The sequence below is a fragment of the Aquarana catesbeiana genome, linkage group LG06 (genome assembly GCF_042186555.1).
Source record: "Aquarana catesbeiana isolate 2022-GZ linkage group LG06, ASM4218655v1, whole genome shotgun sequence".
Lineage (NCBI taxonomy): Eukaryota > Metazoa > Chordata > Amphibia > Anura > Ranidae > Aquarana > Aquarana catesbeiana.
The window spans coordinates 279,068,956-279,085,562 of NC_133329.1; the positions used below are offsets into that span (position 1 = coordinate 279,068,956).

The 16,607-nt window shown below is 39.8% G+C and overlaps 1 protein-coding gene across 2 annotated transcripts in view; it reads right to left on the reverse strand.

Annotated features, from left to right (window-relative positions):
* Positions 1–484: 484 nt before the first annotated feature.
* The window catches only part of CREB1 (cAMP responsive element binding protein 1), a 126,282-nt gene continuing 110,159 nt past the window's right edge, over positions 485–16,607 (reverse strand). For both annotated transcript variants that reach the window (XM_073633397.1, XM_073633396.1), the window contains 3 exons: positions 16,206–16,388; positions 4,097–4,247; positions 485–2,907 (listed from right to left, as the gene is read on the reverse strand). In XM_073633397.1, coding sequence (XP_073489498.1) covers positions 2,763–2,907; positions 4,097–4,247; positions 16,206–16,388 — 479 coding nt within the window. In that variant the 3' untranslated portion in view covers positions 485–2,762. The remainder of the gene's footprint in view (positions 2,908–4,096; positions 4,248–16,205; positions 16,389–16,607) is intronic.

Genomic DNA, 16,607 nt, shown 5'->3' on the forward strand with positions numbered 1-16,607 from the left:
AATTTAGGTATGACTTTATACTCATTATAAGAAAACAAAAGCACTTAGTGCATTTTTTTTCTTCTTGATCCAAGGTAATGCAATCCATCATTGCTTACAATTTGCTTATAACAGTCTAGCTCAGTGTTTCTCAACTCCAGTCCTAAAGGCGCCCCAACAGGTCATGTTTTCAGGATTTCCCTCAGATGAAACAGCTGTGGCAATTACTAAGGCAGTGAAACTGATCAAATCACCTGTGCAAAATAATGGAGAGCCTAAAAACATGACCTGTTGGGGCGCCTTGTGGACTGGAGTTGAAAAACACTGGTCTAGCTACTATTGTACATTGTAAATCAGTGAAAAAAAATGTTAGCGTTAGCTGCAAATACCATGGGTATGTGGCACAACTAAAATGAAATGGATTCCAGACACAGAAGTGACCAGAATGTTCTTGAAGTTCTAAGTAAACCAAAAACAAACATACGGGAAACGATAGCAACTGAAGTAGAATGGAAAAATAATCTAATTTTTGTGCATTGAAAAATTGTTTAAACAACCATGCTAAGACAAGACAAAGCTTGTAATACAGTTTGTTACAGTTATCAACAAGTTTGTTTTTGCTAGTTCATCTCATCCTCAACAATATATTCAGATTACAAAAGACAGCAACTTTCAGAGTCACTGGTTATCAATATCCGCTGAAAAATGTTAATCATGTGATGCTAACCTAGTTAAATACAACTGCATCAACCGTGATACTGCAGGCTAACCTTATAGCTGAATTCAGGGTATGGATATTTTTGCAATGTTACATGGTGCAGATTGGACCAACATAAGTATTCATATTCCATACTTGGTTAGTCCCAGTGGAAGCAGAGAATCACCATGGTAGTAGCCACCATTACTACAATGATCCTCACTGTCTTTCAGATTTTGTGTCGAGCGGCTGTCCTGCTGCATAGTAACCATAGGGGAACATCTGCTCAGCATGGGTTTCAATCAAACAATGCATTCTGTTTTCCTCAATAAATAAAGGCATTCTCTGATTGGATAAGGTAGAGATTGTGACATTACCTCCCCACTTCATGCAATCAGAGAATGTTTTGCATTTATTAAGAAAAGGCAAAGCATTCTCTGTAAAGAGCCTGTGGCAAATGATCGACCCCCAGTGGTTACTACAGTGATTCCCTGCTTCCACAGGGATTGTCCAGGTATGGAAAATGCATACTTACATTAGTCCAAGCTGGACCAATGTAATTATGCAAAAATATAGTAACAGCTTTAAGAATCTGTTACTATGTTATACCTTAAAGTTTTGCAAAAAGAGTGAAAGCAATGGAAGATTTGTGTTCTCAGCTTCCTGCAAAAAAAAAAAAAAAAAAAAAATAATAATAATAATAATAATAATAGCACTATAGTTTCATTAAAATGTATGACTGTGCAGATATTAAATTTATATAGATACATGTGTAAAAGGTAAAATAGGATATATACATTAGCTAACAGCGCACAAGCACAAAATAAATCTTACACACACTTAAAAAAAAATGTTCTGATGCAAACAATACATCATAGTTTTAAAATACAAAATGTATTTCAAATAGTACATGATAATTCTACTCAACATAAAATATTTTACAAGACCAACAAATCCCAAACACAAAGTAAGCTGTTTTTTAAATGTAGCTGTGTATAGACGCAAAAAGAATGGCCACACAACTATTAAGTGAAACCAGGCTCTTAACAATATGACCATTTTAAAAGTGATAAAAGCCCATGTTGCACAATTTCAATTTCCAAATTCAAGCACAGGGAGTGAAGAAAAGGAAACAAAACAAAGCTATTTTCTCCGCATATATACATATGTGGAGCCAAATAATCCACGAAGGGTGCTGGTGATAGGGATTTGACGTTTAAGAGGTACAGTACATAAAGAAACAATCGATGCCCACAGAGCTTTGGTAATTTGTGGCATGTCCAAATTACACATTCCTCTTTAGAAATGTAGGTATGCAATTGTTGCAAATGAATACAATGAAGATGCAATGAGGAGTGCTTCAAAGTCTTCCTCTTTAGACCCTTCAGTCCTGTAGAACATGTCATTTGTACCTCAGTGTGCTTAGAAAGGACATCCCTTTCAAGGTTTGTTGAATTTCTGAGAGCATGTACTAACTTGAAATTGACCGACGAGTGGCAGCTGGCTCGGCATGATAGTCCAATAAAAAAAAAAAAAAATGTGAATGAAATCCCCCTAAGAAATCAGTCTGCACCAAAGGACAACAAATGGTTTTGACACATGGGGTTCAGTTGCTTTTCAATTCCCATTTTTCACATCATCCAAACTTTCTACAAGGTGGGTAGAGCAGGGCAGCTTCTGTTATAAGCCCCAAGAGTACAGTATATCGTTGTACTAATAGCAACTTCAGTGACAGGAGCCCAAATGTGTCATATATACAAGCTCTCCCTGCATTAACAGTGCTTAGCAAATATAAGAGGGATAAAGCAGAAATGCAAATAAAAGGTATGATTAAAAAAAAATATATTCATAAGTTGTTCTTGATCTTGGAGACTGAAACGTGGCGTTAACTCACTTGGGTTCAGAGGCAGGAGCTAGATGCATTCACAGTTTTAACGCAAAAGCACAGATGAATGAAATCCTTTAGTTGCTGTCAGGCAGTTTTGCGAAAAAAGAGAAATATAGAAAATAAAAAAAAAAGTTTATCTGGTCACAGGAAAACCAGTTCTCCTCATTGGGGACACAATCCTAAATACAACTGCCCCAATTAGTCAGATTTATGGCAGTAAAGGTCTTTAAGTGCTTTCAGTTCTTCAATCAGTGTCTTGTTTTGGTTTTCGAGGACAGCTACTCTGTTCTCCAGGCATTTTACATATTCTTTCTTTTTCCGACGACACTCTCTTGCTGCTTCCCTGTAAGAACAAATATATTAGGTGGATGAAAGGAACAAAGTAAAGGGGACTTTTACGGTGCCAACAAAACTTTTAAGAAAATTTAGAGTTAAAAAATTAATGTTTATTTGTACAAAAGGAGTTTAAAACAGATTTGTTTACAAAGAGCATAAGGATTTTCATGGTTAACAATAACAAGGTGGTTATAAAATATGGAAGTTTGAACCAAAAAGAAAAAAAATTGCACACTAGCCCAACATGTTTCGCTGATTGCTTCTTCAGGGGATGTGCAATTCAAACAAAGGTTGGTATTAAAAAATAGACAATAAAAATATATTAGGTGGCAAAAAAGAATTTTGAGTAAAACAGCCGCCTTATATATCTTACTAAACAAACTTCTCTCCTCAAATACCTGAATTTATTCAAATTACAGAATCACTTCATGAAGGCAAATTACACCGCCCTCAAAAGGTTAAGAAAAAAGACTGAAAGACATCTGAAAGACTATAACCTAACTACCGGACAACAAATCTTGTCCGCCCAAAGAATAAAACTAGTAATCTAAATTCTATGAAAAAAACAGATGAAGTTTACATCAGTTTGTCATCAGTGTGAAAAGGACTAAGAGTTTATTTTTTTGCCATCTGTGTCCCATTCGGGAGATTTCACTTCACTTCCTGTCCCATAACTATAACAAGAAGTGAGTGGAAATCCCCCAAAAGGTGATAAATGGTTTACGTTTAATTTGACAAATGTACTTGTTTTGTAAATGTTTTATCGTTTTAGAACTATGTGCATACTATTGCATTGGGATACCAAAAATGGTACATGCCTTTTTTTGTGTTAGGCAGTTCATTCAAGGGAATAAAATGCCTTAACGCTAGTTTACGCGCAACATAAGCTTTAAGGAACGCACAACGATGGTTTGAATGGGCCCTAAAATGGATTTGGTTAAGAAATTAATCAGCTATTTGCAGACATACATAGTGCAATGTTGAAATGTTATAGGTATTTTGACAAATATGTGCGGTCCTTTTATAGTGATTTACAAATATAAAAACACAACTAAAACACTGTGATTGTAGTGTATTTTTGAAGTAGTAAGCTGAAACAAGAGAGTAATAACAAGAAAAATGTTAATAAAAAAAAAGTGTTCGTTTTAAAAGCCTTCTAGAGTTTAAAGGCTCCAACATAGGAAAGATTTATATACCTGTTCTTCATAAGCCTCACTTCTCTTTTACGTGCTGCCTCTTCAGCTGGCTGGGCAGGGAGTGCTGGAGAGGATGCCATGACAACTCCTGGTGCAATTGTGCTGGTTGGTGCTGTGCGAATCTGGTACGTTTGTACATCTCCCGAGGCAGCTAAGACCAAGAAAGTTCAAAATTCTGTAAATGTGCATACCAACTTTTATTTTACATTTATGACACAAAAAATAATTACCGTAGATACATTATTTTTAACATAGAAAAGTGACGAGTAGTCCATCAAGTCTGCCCTTTTTATTTATTACTATTATTTTTTTTGCTGTCAATCAAATCCAATGATGCGTGAGCCAGGGGGAGGGGCAGAGTCCTGCTGTCTGTGTCAATGGATGCAGAAGCAGGACACGGGAGCGTGCCTGCAAGGGGGGACTGAGGGACCCCAGAAGAGGAGGAACAGGGCCAATCTGTGCAAAACCAGCTGCACAGAGGAGGCAAGTATGACATGTTTGTTTTTATTTAAAACACAAACCTTTACATATCCTTTAAATAGAACAGGACCCAGTACAGGGCCTTGTGGCACCCCACTACTGACTAGCCAACTGCATATCCACTGTGCTAGCTTGTACAACTTTTGTATTAGATCATTATGTGGAACTTTATCAAATGCCTTGCTGAAATCAAGATATGCTATGTCCACAGCACCTCCCTGAACCAAAACATTGGTAATATAGTCAAAAAATTCAATCATATTAGTAACTTAACTACAATTGATGTTAAACTCACTGGCCTGTAATTGCCAGCATCTACCTTGCTGCCCTTCTTGTGGATAGGTACAATATTAGCTGTCCGCCAGTCATGGGGAACTTCTCCTTTTAGAAGAGTTGATTAAAAAGAGCAGTTAATGGTCCAACAACTATATATCAAAGTCCTCTTAAAACTCTGGGATGAATACAATCAGGACCCATTGCTTTATTTAGCTTTAACCAAACCAGTTGCTCTGCTACCTCTGTCTCCAGAAAGCCTAGTAATTAACTATAATTACAAGAACCAATATGATTCCCCAACTTGTTATCGTTAGTGCAATTTATTTTTGAGAAGACTGAACAGAAGTAATTGTTTAAATGGTTTGCTACATCCTGGTCTCACTCAACAAATGTGTTGTGCCCAGTTTTCATTTTAGTGATCCCATTGTATTTTTTCCTTCTATCACTAATGTACCTAGAAAAAGTTTTATCTCCTTTCATAATTATGCCCTTCCCGCCGAGCATACGCAGATGTGCGTACTCTGCTTTCGGGGGTTATACCGGGATGATGCCCGCGGCTGCAGGCATCATCCCGGTATTTTTTAGAGCCGGCGACCGGCTTTCCAGACATAACAACCGATGCGGCTAAAAGCCGCTCAGCTGTTATACTGGAGGAGCGGGAGGGGACGTCCCACCCTCCCGTGGTTCTTACTGGGCCTCCCGATCCACCGTCACCACCTATTACTGTCACAAGGGATGTTTACATTCCTTGTGACAGCAATAAAAGTGATCAAATTTTTTTTTTTTTTTAAAAACACATTTTATAAATGTAAAAATTAAAAATTTTTTTTTTAAAAGCGCCCCGTCCCCATGAGCTGGCTCAGCAAAGAAAACGCATACGGAAGTCGCGCCTGCATATGTAAACGGTGTTCAAATCACACATGTGAGGTATCGCCGCAATCATCAGAGCGAGAGCAATAATTCTAGCACTAGACCTCCTCTGTAACTCTAACCTGGTAACCGTAAAAAAATTTAAAGCGTCACCTATGGAGATTTTTAGGTACCGTAGTTTGTCGCCATTCCACAAGTGCGTGCAATTATAAAGCGTGACATGTTTGATATCTATTTACTCGGCGTAACATCATCTTTCACATTATACAAAAAATTGGGCTAACTTTACTGTTTGTTTTTTTTAAATTCATGAAAGTGTCCCCTTTCCCAAAAAGTTGCATTTAAAACACCGCTGCACAAATACCGTGTGATATAAAATATTGCAACAATCACCATTTTATTCTCTAGATTCTTGGGGGCTCCAAGTAATTTTCTAGCAAAAAAATATGGATTATAACTTGTAAACACCAAATGTCAAAAATAAGCTTAGTCATAAAGGGGTTAATATGCTTAGCAATTTCCTCCTTTTTCTGTGCTTTGGCAGCACTGATAATGTGTTTGGCCTCCTTTTATCTATTTTTATACTCCTCTCTGTCAACTACACCTCCTGTCTCCTTGAATCCTCTATATGCAATTTTTTTTACCTTTACTATCCTACTTACTTCTATAATGAACCATATTGTTTTTTTTCTTCTGTTTATTGTTACCAACTTGCCTGACATATAATCTAGTTGTCTCCAGGATGGCAGGCTTTAATAGTGCCTACTGATTACATACTCCTGTCATTTTACTCTAACCTTTCAGTTCATTTGAGCAAAATTTCAGTCCCCATTTCAGCAAAATTTGTCTCTTTAAAATCCAAAACTTTTGTTTTTGTATATGATTTTTCAGTTCTGGTTTTAATATCAAACCAAATACATTAGTGATCACTAGAACCCAAATTCTCCCCCACCTCAACATCAGACAGTAGATCCCCATTTGTCAGTACTACCTCGGGTTGGGCTTTTTACTGTTGTAGAGAAACTCCGTTCAGTGCTTCCATTGCATCCCTACTCCTGCTTGTAATAGCAGTTTGAGAATTCTAGTTAATGTCAGGCATGTTGAAGTCACCCATAATCAAAACCTCTCCCTTCATTGCCATTTGAGTTATCTCTTCAATCAACAAGTTATTATAATCTTCAGTCTGTCCACTACACCAATTCTAAGGGAAGGTAACTCTCTGGTTGGAAGGCAGATCCAGTATTTCATTCATTTTTTGAATTGTTAGTGTTATTCTATTTTTGACATATATGGCAACTCCACCTCCCCTCTTCCCTACTGTCATTTCTGTAGAGTATATAACCTGGTATAGTTATTTCCCAGTCATTTGAATTCTTGAACCACTTCTCTGTAATTGCAACACGGTCCATGTTGTCCCTAGACATAAGAGTTGTCGGCTCACACACCTTGTTGCCTAAACTACGAGCATTAGTGCAAATTACATGACAAACACATATATGTAGGTATATATGTGTATGTATATATATATATATATATATATATATATATATATATATATATATATATATATATGTGTGTATATATCACACAAACATTTTTCCCCTTTTTTTTATGGGTTCATGACAAGCCTTGACCTACTTTTTTAATTCTTTTTAATAAATTGCTACACCTAGATGGAGGTGCCTCTGGTGTTTGTTTTAAAAATGAAAAACTACCATCTTTTATTTCTATGTATAAGATATAAAAATTTCATATTATACAGTGTTGGAATTGCTAAATGTCCGATTAGAAACAGTAGTCTAATCTAGACATTTAGCAATTCTCTTTTGCTTCACAGGCAACCATGTGATTTTACAATAAGCACAGAAACCTTGTCTTCTTTATCATTTCTTGAGAGACACAGGATTCAGTTAACCACTTAAGGGACCAGCCACCGCAGTTATACTGCGGCAGGTTGGCTCTCCTGGGCGAATTGGCGTCATTGTACGTCAGCCACTTTAAGACCACTAGGGGGCCCGCAGCACGCCGCCGGAGCCGATGTGCATGGCCAGCGGCTGTGATGTTCCGCCAGCAGACAGATCCCCGTTCTGTCAGGGGAGGATAGACAGATTTGCTGTTCCTAATGATTAGGAACAGCGATCTGTCTCCTCCTCCAGTCACTACACTGCCCTCACAGTTAGAAACACCTCCCTAGGTAACATTTAACCCCTTGATTGCCCCCTACTGTTAACCCCTTCACCTGCCAGTGACATATATACAGTAGCTATTTTTAGCACTGATCGCTGTATAAATGTCACTGGTCCCAAAAAAAGTGTCAAGTGTACGATCTGTCCGCAATGTGCAGTCCCCCTAAAAAAAAAAAAAAGAAAAAGGAAAAAAGAAAATCGCTAATCACCGCCATTACTAGCAAAATAAATAAATAATAAAAAGGCCATAAATCTATCCCCTATTTTGTAGACGCTATAACTTTTGTGCAAACCAATCAATATACGCTTATTGCAATTTTTTTTACCAAAAATATGTAGAATACACATCGACCTAAACTGATGAAGAAATTAGTTTTTTGGGATATTTATTATAGCAAAAAAGTAAAAAAAATTGGTTTTTTTTCAAAATTGTCACTCTTTTTGTTTATAAACTCAAAAAATAAAAACCACAGAGGTTATCAAATACCACCAAAAGAAAGCTCTATTTGTGGGGGAAAAAAGGACATAAATTTTGTTACAGCGACACACGACCAGCGCAATCATCAGTTAAAGCAACGCAGTACCATATCGCAAAAAATGGCCTGGTCATTAAGAGGGCAAATCCTTCCGGTCCTCAAGTGGTTAATCTGAGGCAGATGGGACGTCCAAAAGCAGTCCAACTGAGGGGTTTGCAACACAGAAAACAAAACACTAACAGGCCCAGAAAAACAAAACAAAAAACAATACAACCTGGGACAACCTACAGGTAAGACCTAAACATCCTACTGGTAAAAAGTAGAAAAAGAACAAACAGAAAACCAAGTGAGGGAGCCTGGCACATTTAGAAACAGTTGTCCAATGCCAAAAAGCACAGGGGGAACTAACACATCTAGTATAGTATGCTTTGACAGTAAAAAGCTAGAACTTGGTCCTTAAAGCCTGTTTCACACAGGCTTGTATAAGAGCATTGAGAACAGCAAGCTCTCATGAAACTTTGAGCAAGCTTTTGCAAAGCTTTTGGGAAGCTTCAAGCATCTTTCTTCAAGTCTTTAAAAGTGCATTTTAGTGTTTGGAAAACTATACACAGATCTTAATGGGAGTGGGGAGTGTTACTTTAAACACGCTACTAGCAGACTTTCAACAAGCAGGTAGTTTTGAAGCCTGCAAGCAGCTTGTTTAACTGCCTGTTACCCAGGTCCATTCGGACATCTCACCTACACAAATTTTTTTTGCTAGAAAATTAAAACCCCCAAGCATTATATATATTTTTTTTTTGCAGACGTCTTAGAGCACGTGTCAAACAAAAGGCCCGTGGACTGAATCTGGCCCGCCAGGCCAGTTTATGTGACCCTCACACCTTTTTGACCCCACCTTTTCTCAGCAGTCAGCAGCAGAGAGAACAACAGAACTCCTCTGTCAGATCCTGCACTTCTCCATGCAGCTGAGAGGCTTGTCTCTGCCCCCACCCCCCAGCAGTAGTCAGGAGAGGGGGACAGAATTCCTCCTACAGATCCTTCACCTTTGAAGCCAAAACAACTCCTCCTCACCGCCTCCGCTGGTCTCAGCATCCAGCAGACTCCGGCAGTTGACACCAGCCCTCCTCTGCACCCTGCACTTACTGCTTCCCAGCATAAAAGGTTTCTTGTGGATGATACCAGTGGTGTGCGGCCCTCCTTTTCAGACTTGCATCATCTGCTAGAGGAGTGGGCTCCAAGCCGGTCTGCACCTGCCCTTTACAGCTTAAAGCCAAGATGTGGAGTGAAAAGTTAATGAGTTCGGGCCTGCTCCGTCCCTTAAATTATACATAACAAAGAAGCATCTCCTGTGGGACTTTGTTGCAGCCAAAAAAAAATTTTATACAAAATAATGTTTATATAAAGTAAAATGTTTAATTGTACAAAAAATGAAAGAATTTACATTTAAAAACCTCTGGCCTCTATGTATGGGCAATTTGTTACATTACTCTCCTATGAAAGGATGGGGTAGACTTTTAAATGAACATTATATATGAACAGATTGTTCTGCCACCAATCTCCCTCCTTTACAGCTTAAGTCTTAAATATTACTAAAACCAGTAATAATTGAATGCAGAGGCAATTATTTAAAATGATAAAGAGAAGATACAGATACAGCCGAGCCTTTAAGGGCAACCATAATGCTAATGCTGCCCACAATGAAATTGAGTTTGACACCTCTGTCCTAGAGACAATTTTTTATTTTAATATATTTTATTATTTTATTTACACTGTCTCCTGAATTTTGTATCACTTTTTTTGCTATCAGAAGGGAGAACAACATCCCTTGTGTTAGCATGGGCAGTGACAGATTCTCTTTACAGAGACAATAGACCCCAAATCTCTCCTCTGCCCTTAAAAAAAAAATCTGATCATACCAAGATCTGTTTGATCAGATGCTTTCACAAGCCAGTAATGGCTTTTTTACATCTGGACGAAACCCGAAGTTATAAAATACCCATCGCTTCCGGTTTCTTAGACCATAGAGATGACCTGGGAACTTCTGGTCATTGGTCATCTCTATGGTAAGCCGGTGGAACTGCCTGCTTGAGCCCCCCAGCCCCTGGTGGGTGGAAAAGCCCAGAAGGCATTGGGAGGACCCCCTTTCACTGCATGTAAAAGTGATGCAGTGGTTAATGGTATAGGAGGATTCGTGACATGAACAAAATGGCTGCTGTGCACACACAGCTATTTGTGTGCCCAGTACGCACAACCATTACATAACCAATCTGGAGACTGCTAAATGGCCCAGGGCAAAAAGTTTTTAGATCTCAAAAGGAAGCGTCAGAGAAAAAAACTGAATGGTTTAAAAAGAAAATGACTTCTCCAGAAGAGAACAGATCCCTTATCTAAGAACACTAGTGGAAAAAAAATCTAGGTTTGTGTGCTCTAGGGGTGGCCTTGAGCAAATTCTTTTGCCAGTGACCAATCATCCCAAGGTAACTTGCATATATAACCTATGGTCTTCTGACACTTTTTGTTTACATGAAAAAACATTTTATTTTTTTTTTGCAAGAAAATTACTTTGAACCGCCAAACATTATATATATTTTTAAAGCAAAGGCCCTACAGATTAAAATGGTGGGTGTTTCACGTTTTTTTTTTTTACACAGTATTTGCGCAACGATTTTTCAAACGCATTTTTTTTGGAAAAAACACACTTTTTTTTAATTTTAATGCACTAAAACACACTATTTTGCCCAAATGTTTGATGAAATAAAAAAAGATGATCTTAGGCTGAGTACATGGATACCAAACACGACATGCTTTAAAATTGCGCACAAATGTGCAGCGGCAACAAACTACATACATTTTTAAAAGCCTTTAAAGGTTACCACTTTAGTTTTACAGAGGAGGTCTACTGCTAAAATTACTGCCCTCGACCTGACCTTCGCAGTGATACCTCACATGCATGGTGCAATTGCTGTTTACATATGACGCAAGACCGATGCTTGCGTTCGCCTTTGCGCGAGAGCAGGGGGGACAGGGGTGCTTTTTTTTTTTAATTATTTATTTTGCTTTTTTATTTTTAAACTGTTCCTTTCATTTTTTTTTTATCATTTTTATTGTTATCTCAGGGAATGTAAATATCCCCTATGATAGCAATAGGTAGCGACAGGTACTCTTTTTTAAAAAAAATTGGGATCTATTAGACCCTAGATCTCTCCTCTGACCTCAAAGCATCTGACCACACCAAGATCGGTGTGATAAAATGCTTTCCCAATGGCGCTGTTTATATCCGGCAAAATCTAAGTCATGAAATGCTCGTAGCTTCCGGTTTCTTAGGCCATAGAGATGACTGGAGCCGTTCTGGTCTCTGATCAGCTCTATGGTCAGCTGTCGGAACCACCGGCTGCATTCTCAGGTTCCCTTTTGGGACAGGAGAGCCAGAGAAAACCATGGAAGACGGTGGGGTGGGGGTGGGGGGGGGGACACATGCCCTCCCACTGCTTGTAAAAGCAGTCTAGAGGCTAATTAGCTGCTAGGATTGCTTTTACATGAAAGTCGACCGCTGGCTGAAAAGAATGATACCTAAAGCCGCAAGCATCATTCTGGTATAACCACTCAAAGTCCAGCAACAGTATGTTGCTGGTCCTTGTTGGGCATATATTGTAATCTTTATTTTCATGCAGCCTGTGGGCTGAACGAAAAAGATTAATCGGTGGGTAAGCCCACCATTAGAATACCTCCCTTCATCCACCCACTTCTAATGATGGGCATACATGCACCATTTTTTTTTTTTAACTGTGGTGGTGAATTCACCTCCTACAGCGCTGGAGTCACGGCTTTATGCACCGTGGGAGCAAACGCTGTTGCTGTCAAGATAAAAAAAATCTGCGCTGCAACTGAATTGCGTACCTGCTAAGCAAATGATGGTTAACAATAAAACAAAGTAACATTACAGTATAACAGTAAGACATACCATAACTGCAAAGCAAATACCAAAAAAAAAAAAAAAAAGTAAAAATTCAAACATTTATTAACGCAATCTGTGCCTAAAATATATATATATGCTGAAGCATGGGGGCATCCGCCCCAAAAGTTAGGAGCAAATCGCTCTTCCACCCCTGCTGCCCCCATGCTTCGCCATATATGCTCTTTTTTTTTTTTTTTTAATTGTGGTGGTGAAATCACCTCCTACAGTGCTGGAGTCACGGCTTTATGTATCGCGGGAGCAAACGCTGTTGCTGTCAAGATAAATAAATCCGTGCTGCAGCTGAATGGCGTAACTGAAAACAAAAAAATGGTTAACAATAAAAACACAGTAAACAGTAAAGTATAAAAAAATTACATACCTGAAAAGCAAACATGATAAAACATAATAACAATAAAACATTGCAGAATAGAATACAGTAAAAAAGAGCAGAACAATAGAGAGAGAGAGAGAGAGAACAATAAAACAACAACTATTTTTGTTTTTTTATTTTATATAATTTTTTGTGTTTTTATTTTTACACTTTTATATGTAACTGTTCGGTTCCAGGTTCGGGTCTCTCAAAATGCGATGGCATCTTGGGAGACCCTGTGAAAGTGTGTCCTATTCTGTGCAGTGCCTTACGCTAAAACTCCACTAGTGTATGGTAGCGTTCAAAACATTCACCAATGCAAAGACCAGGATTGTCAGGACAGGAGGGACAATAATAGCGGGTGTCACGCCTATATCCACGCTTGCTACAGACACGACATCTTCTTTGGGGGGCTCGTTGGGTAGGGGCACTCGGGAGGACACACGGAAAATGCCTCTCATGCAGCCGGCTTACTGCATTTGGATTGGGAAGGTGAGGTAGAGCACCGTCTGGAAACAGAAGGACTTTCAGCAAAGCTAATTGAAATAAGTATACAGACACTTTTTTAAACCAGCGTCTGGCCTTACGGGCAACTGGGTACGGCGCCAACAACTGGTCGTTGAGGTCCACCCCTCCCATAATTTGGTTATACTCGTGGACACAGAGGGGTTTCTCCACAACACCAGTCACCGTAGGAATTTGGACCATCGTGTCTGCATGAAGGGAGGACAGAACGAAAACATTATCCCTCCACTTCACAGCGAGCAAGTTATTACACTTCAAGCAGGCTCTCTCCCCCAGCCTAAGACGGGAATCTATAAGCCTCTGGGGTAAGCCCCAGCGATTATATCGCACTGTGCCACATGCCCCAAATTGATGATCAAACAAGTGACTAAAGTGGCGCGCTCGTGTAATAATAGTCCCACACCATCTTGTCAGTCGCTCCCTATGTAATCTGGGCAGTTCGGCGGCTCTACGGGACTATCTCCTCCCTCGTAAACAATAAAAATATATGTATAGCCTGTGGCACCGTCACAGAGTTTATATCTCTTGACCCCGTATCTGGCACGCTTGCTGGGAAGATACTGTTTGAAAGACAAGCGGCCAGAAAACTTAATCAACGCAGACAACTTGATTGAGAGTAAACAAGGCTGCAAAACTTTGGTTGAAGTGGTTTACAAGGGGCCGAATTTTGTTTAGCCGATTGTATCCAGGATCTCCACGAGGACGACAGTTCATTGTTGTTGAAATGCATGAAGTGCAAGATCTGCTCGTATCGTGCCCTGGCCATGGAGACAGAGAACACGGGCATATGGTGAATTGGGTCAGCTTATACACTTATACAGTGATCACTGGTGAAAGGGTTAACTAGGGGGCAAACAGGGGGTTAACTTTATTAGGTAGTATATGGGGGTACCTGATGCTATAAAAAGCTGACGGTGAACCTAAATAACAGGCTAACTAGCGTTACCCGTGACACTTATCCGGCAATCAGAAAAATTATCGATTGGCGACAGGGGGTGAAAGGGTTAACTGGGGGGGTGATCAAGGGGTTAAACCTTTATTGGGGGGGGGGGGGGGGGTTAGGGGGGTACCCTAGACCTGAAGGGGCCTACCACTAATTGCCCTAACACTTATAACAGACACCAATGCAGTGATCAGTAAAAAAAAAAAATCAAAAACTGCTATTGGTGTCACTGTGACAGGGGGTGCAGGGGGGGGGGGGGGGGGTGATTGGGGGGTGGTTTGTGTGCCTATGTGTACTGGTGTTAGTGTGCTGTTGGTGCAAACTCACATTGATGTTTTCTCTCCTTGGGAGCCGGAACGAAAAGGCTCCACGAGGAGAGATGATATCACTTCCTCTGCTTCTAGTTACATTTCAGAAGCAGAGGAAGCTTCCCATTCGTCAGGAGTGATGGTGAGGGAGAGGCCATGAATCAGTGGCCTCCCCCACAGGATGGATCGCTCCTGCAACTATGCCGACCACCTCGGGCACCTGTAGGGGGGCACAACCGTGCCCCCCGCCCGCGGGAGGGGAGTAACTTACCCATACGTTACTCTGCCTGCCCATGCCATTCTGGCGCAGTATATCTGCGTGAGGTGATCAGCAAGAGGTTAAAAAATACAAAAGAAAGTTTATATTATTAGCAGTTTGGTAGGCAATACACTTTCAGGTGCGCTGGATGCCCGCCCCTTTACTGTGAGCAGAGATTCAACCTCAAGTCACTAGTCACTATAGTTCACAATAGTACTGTAGTGGTCTGTGGGTTGAATCACAGCACACAGTGGGGATCAAGCACCTGAAATATCCAAAAGTGTGTCAGATGCTGAAGATTCTTCAGACACTGTAGCTCTGTATGAGCGAAGATAGGAGCCAATGCCCACTGGACTGGTAAATATTAAACTTTTTTCGCAGGGTAATTTTTTTTTCCGTCAAGAGCATTTTAAAGCAATGCATAAATATGCTACCTGCTGAGAAATCCATGTGTCAGACAGTCACTATAATGTATATTTCCACTTTTGCAGTCAAATTTGAGAAAAATCACACTAGGTTTGTTAATACGTTCCCATTCACAACACAGATAGATGTTTGTTTGAATCAGGCCTTAGGCAGACTGCAAGCTTCTAATTTAAAACGGGAGTAAACTCAATCTGTCCTCACTGGTAGAAGGGGGACACACAGGGGTTTCCCTCATTATTATACATCGTCAAAGTCCATGATCTAGATCAGTGTTCTCCAAACTGTGCCCTGAGGGTCGAATGCGGCCCTTTGCTTGCCTTTACCTGGCCTTTGGGGCACTATCCCTCCCACGGATACAAGACCCTATTCTGCCATCTGACACCGACAATGGAGCACCATTTCTCCCTATGATACCAGCAATGGGGCACTATTCCTCCCCCTAATACCAGATGTTTACTCCCACTGATGCCAGGAAAATTTCCACTCCCGCTGACTCCAGGAGTCTGAAGGACAATAAACCTGCTCTTTGTTTAGAATGTTTGGAAACCCCTGTTCTAGATCTTTAAGGCTTTGTTGGAACAGACAGTGTTCAAATCTAGCTTGCAACTAATACGATCTGCCAGCACAGGATTAACTAGGGTTACCATTCACTCCTCAGCATCCTCTGCTTAACAGCAGGAACCTTCAGTTTTTTTTTGTTTTTTTAAAAAGCATGTAAAATGTAACTAGGATTTTTTTAATTATGACATATGAATGAGAATATATAACAAATATAATGTAGGTGTTATCCCAATTTGACTGCAAAGTGGAAATACAATTTAAATTAACAATAGGGGAACTCAAGAGGTAAGTGGAGGTGCAGGCAAAACTTGCATATAAATTATACTGCCTATATTTTTGTATCCAATGAGTGGTCAGACATGGCTGTTTTTACTGAAGGTAACTTGTGTTTAGCCATTTTATCATGCACCCAGTGTTACAAGATTTAGGTTTGTGATAATAGACTTATATGAAAATCAAGACAATCAAGCTCACCTTGAACAACAACTTGGTTGCTGGGAACAAGTATCTGCTGTCCATCTGTTGTCTGTGCATACTGTAATATTGTAGTTCCAGGCTGAGTTGCTGCTGTGTTTGCCATTGTTAATGTCTGAAGACTCTGGACTCCATCTGTACCGTTGTTTGCTAGCTGTATTGCTCCTCCCTGAGTAATGGCAACTGGGAGACAAAAAGAAATCCAAAGTTAAAAACGGTATAGAAACTAGACATTGTATAGGGAAAGGACACTGTCATTGATGGCCTTTATTTTTTCATCTCTCTCTACAATATCCATATTCTGCTTTCAGCCTATTGCTACCATCTATATGCAAACATTGTAATGAATGTTCATGCACTCTGAGCAGTTTCTCACTAAATTTGCTGTGGCATCCATTAAAT